Raw genomic sequence first — 10,696 nt, forward strand, 5'->3', positions numbered from 1 at the left:
TGCTTCCCAACAGCATCAAACCCAGGGCAAATTACCTGTGTGGAGATGGCCATTTTTGGCCTTCCATCCTGTGACTGCAACCTGACCTCTAAAATTGAATTCTTAAATCTTGATAAAAGTTGTTTTAAAAGGTGCAAACTCCTCCCTTTTTCCTGTTCTAAGCTCAATTTTGTGCATGCTCTGATTCAACCAGAAGGCAAATTCAGCCTTTGAGTGCCAGTCTCAGGTCAAAAACAGACACTGATGCAGCCATTCTGGCATTACAATATACATCAACCTTGCTATGGATGACTGTGCATGGAACTGAGACTCAGCCTTCACTTCTTTTAGGTTTCCCCAAGAAACAGAATGCCTCCCAAATGTTATTGCTTACCATAATCTGTATCATCTGCAGCCCATTTCTGCGTTGGCCAAAAGTACGGTGTCTGCAGAAAGCCACACAAAAACAAAGGTCCAAGTTATCTGTCATTTCATCCCCCTAAATCACACCTGCTGAGATACCAGGGTATACTTTCAACACTTATTCCTTTGCTTATTTTAAAATCTATATAACATATTTTTATATAATATTGATCAGCATTGTAAAACATAAAGGTCAATGTGGAATGATTGCAGACCACTCCCTCTCTATTCATGAATCCATGTGGAAATTCCAGATGCAAACATTTTGTGGCCTTTCCCAGTTTTTTGTTGGACTAGCTAAGATCACAAGAATAGCCCACAAGAAACAGAGGGTAAAATGGAAGAACTAAGTCCCTCTTCTCCCTGGATTTAGACATGTATTATGAACTTGGTTGCAATTTCCCAGAACCAGCCATGACCCATCTATGTCTGATTCAGACAAAAGTACAGATCCCTGTCCACCTGCAAAAGGTAAATTGCATGTGTGTAGCTTCTATTCTGATTGGGGCAACATGGATAGAGGTGATGGGATTTAACCCTTCAAGCCCTGCTTGGTTCTGCCACTAGAAATCTGGCTCCCAAACAGGGCCAGCTCCAGGTTTTTTTGAACACTAGGCAAGGCTGCCTTCTGGCGCCCCCCCCGCGACCCCAATTAGGGGTTGCCAACCTCCAGGTGGGGCCTGGAGAGAAGGAAGACTAGTGTGCGGGGAGCCGAGGACTGGTGTTGGGTGGGTGGAGTCTCCCCCACCGTGGGGCCCTGTGGAGCCCAGAGACCGGCTGCCCCTCCCCGCATGCCCATGACTGGAGGGGGGTCCTGCGGGCCAGGCAAGAGCTCTCCGGTCCCTCCCCGGTGTCGCGGGGGCTCCTGAAGACCGTGCCTCGAGTCCTCCTCCCCCACCCCACCTTGGGCACATCTTTCCGGGGGCTCGCCCTCGGGCTCTGGGCCGCGACTTCCTCTCCTGATGGGAAGCGCCGCTCGCGGGGAAGGTAAACTTTGCAGGCAGCGATGTTTAGGCGGCTCCTCTGGGCTGCCCTGCTGAGGAACGCTGGCCCAGTTCTGCCGCCACCGCCGGGCACATCATCCTTCCCTGCCCGCCGAGCCAGGGGCACTCACTAGCCTGCAGGTGCTGCCCGGCAAAGAGAAGAGAAGCCCCTCGGGGACGGAGATGGGCAGCCACGGCATGTTGGTCTTTGGGGGGGGGCCCTGCGGGCCAGGCAAGAGCTCTCCGGTTCCTCCCCGGGACACCGGGCTGCTGCAGGAGCTGCTGCCCGTCAGCGGGGATTCCCGAAGACCATGGGCTCGCTCGGGCACATGGGGAGGGGCGCCTTCGAGTGGGGAGGAGGAGTCTCCCGGCTGTGCCGCTTCACAGGGCTCCGCGGAATGCGCGCCGCCGCCAGGAGAGCGCCGTCCCCGCAGCCCCGCTGGTTGCACTGCCTTCCCCCCCCCCAGGCAAGCTCCAGGTGTGCTGCCCCGTGTGCTTCAGAGCCTTGCGCCGCCGCCCCCCGCCCGCAGGAGCCAGGCCGCGGAGCGGTCCAGCTGTGGCGCTCAGGGCAGCAGGCTCTTTGGCAGGGGCGCAGTTTGGCGCCCCTGAGGGCCGGCACGCCCTAGGCGAGCGCCTAGTTCGCCTAGCGGGCGAGCCGGCCATGCTCCCAAAGCTGCTGTTAGTGCTTTAAAGTAAAATAGATGCCTTCTCTAAAAACCAGTCTTTCCCCCTTGGAAATGCTAGCATAAGTGCAGTTTCCAATTAGAAAAACCGAGCAAGGGTTGTAACACTAAATTTCCCTTCCCATGAGGCTGTGATCTGAAGCAAGTCTGTATGCATATACAATTTGCCTTCTACATATGAATAGAGATTTGGGATCTTCCTCATGTCTGTTTTGGGAAAACAAGTTTTGTATATTTCTGCTGTCCACATCAAGTGAGGAGTCAGGGTGTCCCTGTTTTGCGTGTGTTTCTGTGGGGGCACATGCACCCACAATGTATGTTTGTGTGAAGAAACAAATGAAGAACTGAGAAGTGAGTGTACAGACAGACTTATGGGCAGAGAAAGAGAGAAAGTGGTGCTATAGGATACAGAGAATAAAAGGAATAACATGGAACAGTATGAAGGAAAGGGAGGTTACAGAGATGGTGGTACAGAAGCATATGTGAATTCATGGCTCTTATTTTCCTTGGAAACTCCTGCCCCGTTTCACATTTTTCTTTCTTTTAAATGTTATTATTTATTGTTATTAGTTCTGCAACACTGCTTTATCTTTGTGATAGTTTCACTGTGCTTTCAATCTTGCATTTGTTGTAATAAATTAATAAATCCACGCTAACTCCACATCACACCAGACTCTACTTCTTGGGTTATCATCTGCTTTGGCTGTTGCTCCACTTACTTGAAATCTGTAGAGGCTGTTGTCTGGTCTGAGAGTAAGATTTTTGAGATCTTGAAGAGGATAGATATATCCATATTTAATAGTCATACTTCCCAGGTTTAATGCCTCTATAAAGGAAAATATTGACTGCTGTGATTGGTACACACAGAGTGAAGCTAAACATTTAAAATCAATCCTCTGTTTAACAGAGAAGAATTCAGACTTTCTCAAAACACTTGCCACTGCCAAGTTTTATGCCCCTTCCTACCTTCGCCACCAATCTGCAGGTGCTGCATAATCCACTGGCATATATCCAAACCTGCAAGGCAAAGACAACAACACACCTGTAACACAGAGTTGCAGGAGTTGCACAAAACTGCACTGTCTGACCTGCTGACAGCAGTAATAATCTTGTATATAAACTCTGAGGAGACTACGGTTCCAAACACATAAAAAACCACCCTAAGCCACTGACATCTGAAAACCAAACTGGAAACAAGACAAAAGTATTTTTAGAGAACCAAAGGCAGTCTGGAAAAGGAATTGCTGCTCATGCTGTCTGCATTCAACCCAGTTTAGTTTCTGATAAACAGGTGTTATTCCAAAAACATGCAAAATCTGTTTCTAGAGTTGTAGAAGACAAATGTCCATGTACACACCAGGAAAGGAAACATTTTTCAGACTGCAAGGATGGGTAAAGACAGATACATGCACTAGTTCTTCTGGGCACTCTGTACATGCACTGGTTCTGCTGGGCACTCTGTACATGCACTGGCTGTGTTAGGCTTGCAACCCCCCTTGCTTGGATTTGTTGAGCTGGCATTGCCACAGTAGCACTGTTTCTGCAAAAATGACCCCCCCTTCAGTTTCTACTGCAGAGACTCTCTGGTTTGACATCAATCCCTGCTTTTTTCCCTGTTTTTCCCTCCATTGGAAATAATGGAGAATGGGGGCACCTTTTTGGGGGCCCATAGAATTGGACCCTTTGGTCTAATCTTTGTGAAACTTGGGGGGGGGGTGAGGAGAGGCACCAGAAGCTCTGCTGAAAATGTGGTACCTCTATCTCAAAAAACAGCCCCCCAAACCCGCACATGTCCCTGGATAGATTCCCCATTATAGCCTGTGGGGATCATTGACTTTAATGGTCCCCATAGGCTATAATGGAGCCAAAGGCATTTAAAGGTGTCAGGCATTTAAATGTCCAGAATGACATTTAAAGGAAGTGCACTCTCTGTAAACACCATTTAACTGCAGCTATCCTGTTTATCTGGATAATCCCGATTCTTTTTCAGGATTATCCGGGATTGGTTACGCTTGATAGCTGAAAATACATCTCCTTCTATATCCAGCTGAAAGAATATCTGATAAATACCAATAAGATATTTTCTGGCTATTTTTCGGCTTGGATAGAGCTGAATGCATATCCTTAATTGCCACAAGGGTCAGCCAATCATCATTCTGTAAAGCCAGTTTCTCATGAATGCAGGAAAAATCTGTTTCTCTTGCCTCAATTCAGTTTGAAAGTTTGTGTGCCTGTTAGGTCTCAGAAATGCAAGACAAAAGAAGGTATTCTACTGCTGCTAAGAAATAGAACCAGAAGCCTAATTGCAGCTCTTTATTTAGTTCCAAAGTTTTGATGCCATAACAGAGAAGGCCATTTTTTGGGTTGCCATCCACCTGCCCTCAGATGGTGGGGGCAACTGAAGCAGGGCTTCCAAGGATGACTGAATTGAGTGGACATGTTTCTATGGGAGAAGGCACTCCTTAAGGTATGTCAGTCTCATGCCATACAGGGTTTTAAATACCTTGAATTTAAATACCAGTACCTTGAACTGAGCCCAGAAGAAAACTGGAATGAGAAGGTGGAACAATACCGGAACAATATGGTCCCTACAGCCCACTCTAGGACCCCACCCCCTCCTCCAGCTGAGACCCCCTTGCTTAGTTACTTTGGATTTAGTTGTTTTAATAGGCACCCCCTTTTACAGCCTAAGTGCCAAGGGGATCTGAAATGTGGGGAGAATCAAAGGCACCTGGGTACAGCCATGACACTGGAAAACTCCAGGGATGGAGAGAGAGGATGTACTGGCATTACAAACGGATTAAGTGGAATCTACCAGAGCTCAGGGTTCTCAATAGCAAATGGATTTTCAACACTGGAATAGCCTGGCATACTCCAGAGGGGTTTGCCCACTCCAGGAGGAGGAGATTGGATTTATATCCCACCCTTCACTACCCGAAGGAATCTCAGAGTGGTTTACAATCTCCTTTCCCTTCCCCTCCCCACAACCCTGTGAGGTAGGTGGGATTGAGAGAGCTCTTTTGAGGACTGCTCTTGAGAGAACAGCTCTAACAGAATTTATGGCTGACCCAAGGTCACACCAGCAGCTGCGTGTGGAGGAGTGGGGAATCAATAGCAAGGAAGTTGCTATTACATTAACCAGTTCACAGTTCCTCTTTTTCCTTTTTTTTACTCAAACAAGGGCACTCAAGTCATTAATTTATGCTCCATCTGGTTTCAGGAGCTATCTCGACTCACTCACTTTGTGTCAAAGCAGATCTGGCTCACCTCAACCTAATTAAAGTTATGTTAATCATGTTGCCAGGGCTATTTTTAGGCAGGAACACACAGGAACAGAGTTCCGGCTGGCTTCAGAGCTGGCCACACCCCCTACACACAAAACCTCTGCATGTGTGGCTACAGAGGGAAGACCTGGAGAGCGACACCTCCCCCAGCGATTCTGAGGTAGGCAAGCCAGGGGGGCCCCTGGAAGGATCGGGAAGGCATTTAAATGCCTCCCCGTGCCTTCCTTGGCCTGTCCAAGGGCCGAATTGCCCGGGTGCCTCGCAGCCGCTGGGCACCCGGACAAGCCAAGGGAAGGCTTGCCTGGGCACCCCACAGCTGCGGGGCACCCAGGCAAGACAAGGGAAGGCATGGGGGTGTGGCCTAATATGCTAATGAGCTGTGGCATTGGGTGTGGCCTAATATGCCAATGACTTTCTGTTGTTGGGTGTGGCCTATTATGCTAATGAGTTCCTGCTGGGCTTTTTCTACAAAAAAAGTCCTGATGTTGCCTCACCCAGGCTCTTTGTGCCCGTAAAGATTTGGCACATAATGGCCAAATCAAGGTATTTCCCCCACTTTTTCCCAACAAAGTTTGACAGCAGTTAACTTTAAACCAGCCAGTGAGACTCAAACTTTTTATCTTGACCCAGACGGCCCAAATTCCACCTGCCCTGGTATAAACAAATTTACAAGGTCCTGTGTTATTCCTTTCTGGAACCCTTATTAAAGCTAATTTCTCCTTTTCTGGGTCCAGTTTGGGTAACAGCACTCTGGCCACAGCATTCTGTACCAACTGTAGCTTCCAGACCATATTCAAATGTGTATATACAGAGGTAGATTCGGGGGGGATCGCGGGGGATCGCAGTTCCCCCGGGTGAGGTGCGGGGGGCGGGGCACATGACGAAGCCCCACCCCTTGCTTCCGGCCCTCATTCAGCCAGGAGGAGGCAGGAGAAGAGGGAGGGTAAGTTGCTTCCTGCCTGCCTGGGGCCAGAGAGGGCCTTCGCGGGGCTTCCTCGCACTCCCGCCGGCCTTGCAGGTCCACCGCCGGGCCCCTCATTGGCCATCATACTTTTAAAAAAGCACTGATTTTTTTGAGGGGAGGTATAGTCCTCTAAGACTAGCGTGCCACCTGTCCAGGTTGTCCAGAGGTCCCCATCAGCTCAAGAACTGCAGATCTTGGAAGCTAAGCAGGGTTGACTCTGCAAGTATTTATGTCACACTTCCGGTGATGTCAGGGGGTGTGGCCTTATGACACACTTCCGGTGATGTCAGGGGGTGTGGCATATGCTAATGAGTTATGTTAATGAGTTCCCCTAGCTCTTTTTCTACGAAACGACCCCTGTGTATATATATCAGTGGTTGGTGCTGTGTTCAGTTGTATGCTATTGTCAAAGGTCTCTTACCAGTCATGGCATGTGGGATGTTAGTGATCATGACCCTCTGAGTGATCATTTTGATGCCGGAATTCGGATCCTGCATTTCCACTAGCAGAACTTCAAACTGCAAATTATAACAGATGCATGTTATGAATGAAACAGAAGGAAGATAAGAAGAACAGCCTGAGTGTGAAAACTAAACACTTAACACAGGACAGAATTTAAAAATTCCATCAGCCTTATTCACCCTTTCTGGAGATACAAACAGGACTACATATTGCAGACTCTATAGCATTACATCCATGATGAGCTCCCTCCCCATACTCTGCCCTTGCAGGCCCTGCCCACAAACCTCTAGCAATTTCCCAAGCCAGAGTTGGAAACCCTATTAGTCAGGCACTGATTGCCTGTGCTCTCCTGGTCACAATTCAAAGTGAAGGTTATTAATCTTTGAAGGGCCCCGCCTAGAGATGTAAAATTTCTGTAAATGTTGATGCAATGGGGGAAAAACTGTTCTTTTCTCACCCCCCCCCCCCGAGCCATTTTGGAAAAACAGAACTTTATTTGATTTAATAAAATACTTTATCAAACCTAAACATTTTCAGGGCTTTTTTTCTGGAGGAACACGCCAGAACGGAGTTTCGGAACCGCTTTGCGGAAACAAAATTCTCAAAAAAAAATGTTTAGACGTTCATGAGGGGCACTGGGGGAGCATGAGATCTCTTATGACATCACAAAAATGCTAAAATAAATTTTTAAAATAGGATTTAAATGAGGAGATGCCTGGTAGTGGCTGCGGGCAAGCGGAGAAGCAGCCAGACAGCACAGGGGACTTGTTGCCCTTGCCAAGGGCGAGGCGCAGGCTGCGAGCCCAGGGAGAGTCTGGGGCGGGTTTGGATGGGAGAGAGAAAATCAACTGCAGCCTTCCCAACTACAGCGGTGCTTGGATCGCAGCCCCATCGAGCCCAAGCCGAAGCTACTCCGCCACGCTCCCCTGGCTGGCTCCTCTCCTGCACTGAGGCCTGTGCAGCCTTGGCAGGGCACTCCTTATGTGCTCCTTGGCCAGCTCCCCCTACTGTGCCCCAGAGGATTTTCCCAAATGAACCTGGGACCAATTTCCCACAAGAGCTGCGCCGCGGTTACGCCTCCCTTTGCCCCGCTTCTATTGGTCAATTTCCCACTCGAAGCCACGCGGCCGCATTTTGACCCATGGCTTTGCCCGATTTTCCCCACGTTTTCATGATCCTGCTTTTTACTTGTGAATACTGTGGCAACACAATCAAAGAAGGAAATTTTTGGACCACAAGTTTATTTTATAATCACTGGGCTAGTGATTGCACTTTAAAGGTCTTATGTGCATATTTACCCTGTGCCTGGTGATTTTACTTTTGAACAATTTATTTAATGGTCCTGATTGAATCTATACTTTGTATATATGTCTGATTGTGTTTATATGAATATAATTATTAACCATTTGCCACATATGTATGACCTCTGAGGAAGGCCTATTTGGCCGAAACGCGTAAGGTCAACTTTGTCAGCCCTTGATATTTGTATATTTTGTATATTTTATATATATTGGTTGTAAATGGGCCTCTATATATGTTTTAAAATTTGTGATTATTAATAAATACATGTACCTCTTTTTATTTTTTATGGAAAGGTTTTAATATTGGCCCTCCTTTTCACTAACCTTTGTTTGGTTCTGGAGTTTCTTGTAAGGTTCAGTTTTTTTTCTCTTTTTGTTTTTGCTTGCAAAGTATTTGAGCTTCAGTTTCATTATCTGGCCTTCCAGGGAACAGTCAGGGTTGATTTCTTTTAGGGTTGACTGATTTGATCTTCTTGCAGTCCAAGGGACTCTCAAGAGTCTTCTCCAGCACCATAGTTCAAAATAATCTATTCTTCGGTGCTCGGCCTTCCTTATAGTCCAACTCTCGCAGCCATACATGACTACTCCAGAGGTATCTCAGTATAAATTACTGCATGTGTAGACACAATAGTGGTGAGAAAAATAAACCTTTCTCTGTTGCCTTCACCACCACTGTATAGGCTTTCAAATCGGCTCTATATTGTATTTAGTCCTGGTCTTACACTACCTATCCACTTCCCTTTGATGACCTTTGGTTACTTGGAATACCAAGGCTAGTCCCTGTAGAAAAACAGGACCACTAACTGTCCACTGTTTCAGTGATCTGTCCAGTAATCCTACATCAGGCCACCAGCATCAGGACCTGAAAAACCAGTGAGCTTCACAATGAACTAACCAAGACCCTGCAGGCCATTATTCATAGACTAGGAAATACGGCTCCTTGCGGAAAGAAATGCAATGAGCTCTAGAAAGAGTAAGCAAGTAAGAGAAGAGTAAGGCTGTACTGAGGTTCATGGAGGCCCCACGCAGCGATGGGCCTGGACGCCCAGCCTCTCACTCGCTCATGTCATGTTGTCTCTCTGCTGGGGCAGCCCCATTGTCCCATGGCCCGGCCGGCTCCATCCCTGCAGCCTCCCACATCAGCACCACCACCACGCCGTCCCCCCCCGAGCAGGAGCTGCATCGCTGCTGGCCCTTGCTCTCCCCGCGCCTCCCTTTCTTTCCCATAACCGGTGCTTGCGTGAAGCTGCAGAGCTGGCTCTGGAGTGGGTGGCGTGGTGCCCCGTCCTCCACCTGGGCAGTTCTCGTGGCTTTTCAACAATGCTCCTCCCCTGCCCCGCCTCTCAGCCATTGTAAAGAGCAGGAGGCGGGCAATGTAGGCGGCGGATGAGGTGGAGCCAGGTTGAGCGGCCGTCACCTGGGAGGAGAGGTGAGGGCGGCATAAGGAGGGAACCCTGGGTCCCTGCTCCATTCATGGGGTGCGAGAGGGATGGGGGGGCAGCAGGAGAGGACTGAAGTGAGGGCTCCTCTCCCCAGTCCTGATGCTGCACATGAGCCGGAGGAAAGGAGGAGGCTGCCATGGCATTCACCTAGAGTGCCAGGCCCTGGATGGGGCAGCGGACACTGGATGGGGCGCTGATCTCCCCCCCACCGTGAAGAGCTGCTTTGAGCCACTGCAGCCGGTCCCCGCTCCCACCCTCCACCCAGTCCACCCCGCACCTGGCCTGCGCCCTCAGCCTGCTTCAGACTCTGCTCTCTGGGTCATGGTGCTGCTGCTGCTCCAGGTGCCTGTCAGAGGGAATGCTGGCTGGCTGTCTCTGGGTCTCCGGGTGCACCCTGATGGCCTTCCCGCCCTTCCAAGAAGGGAACCAGCCAGCCCACGCCCCCCGTCAAGGTGACCACTTGGAAGAACTGCGGCTCCGAGGCCTCCACTCCACCTCCTGCACCTGCCCGCCTTCGGCCTCCCTTCCCTCCCTCCCATGCCACAGTCGGCACCCCAGGGGGGGCTCGGAGCTGACCTCTCACCTCGCCTCGGAGAGGCCACCCAAGCAGCAGCAGCAGCCTTTCCCCAGATTGCACCAGCCGGGCGGAGGGGGGCAGGCAGGTGCTCCTGGTTGTGCACGGCAGCGGCAACGGGGCTGGGCGGCCGGAGAAGCAGCGGCGAGGCACGCAGGATGGGCAGCCGCCCCTTGCCGCTGCTGCTTGCCACAGGTAAGAAAACGGGATTGGGATGGGGCTGGCCGCCGGCGTCCCCTCCGCCGCCCTCCCTCCCTCCACGCCGGGCGCCTTGTTGGTTCGGGCTCCGCAGCACTGCCCAGGCGGAGAAGGCGTGGCGACGCTTCGCCGGCAAGGCCCAGGGAGTGGGTGGAAAAGCCGAGCTCCACCCCGAGGCACTGCGCACCAGCTGGGAGGTTTGCAGGCCCCACCGGGAGGTTGGCATCTGCGCTCACCTAGAGCACAGGAACACCTCGGGTTGGCCCTGGCTGAAAGTCCCATCCGCCCCTTCCATCAGCTCCGAGCACACTGAGCACAAGACGCTGGATGCCGCCTCTGTGGGCAGGTGGGCGGGACTTCAGCCACGCAGCCATTGGCAGACCATCTCACAGGTCCAGGAGCT

General features: G+C 50.4%; 1 protein-coding gene across 1 annotated transcript in view; it reads right to left on the bottom strand.

The window, feature by feature from the left end:
• The window catches only part of RGS9 (regulator of G-protein signaling 9), an 87,778-nt gene that overhangs the window by 68,054 nt on the left and 9,028 nt on the right, over nucleotides 1–10,696 (bottom strand). The window contains exons 2-5 of the mRNA XM_015406006.1: nucleotides 6,738–6,834; nucleotides 3,035–3,085; nucleotides 2,788–2,894; nucleotides 374–425 (exon numbers count right to left, since the gene is read on the bottom strand). Of these exons, the coding sequence (XP_015261492.1) occupies nucleotides 374–425; nucleotides 2,788–2,894; nucleotides 3,035–3,085; nucleotides 6,738–6,834 (307 nt within the window). The remainder of the gene's footprint in view (nucleotides 1–373; nucleotides 426–2,787; nucleotides 2,895–3,034; nucleotides 3,086–6,737; nucleotides 6,835–10,696) is intronic.

Source organism: Gekko japonicus, unplaced genomic scaffold (assembly GCF_001447785.1).
Source record: "Gekko japonicus isolate JY-2015 unplaced genomic scaffold, Gekko_japonicus_V1.1 scaffold414, whole genome shotgun sequence".
In the NCBI taxonomy this organism is placed as follows: Eukaryota; Metazoa; Chordata; class Lepidosauria; order Squamata; family Gekkonidae; genus Gekko; species Gekko japonicus.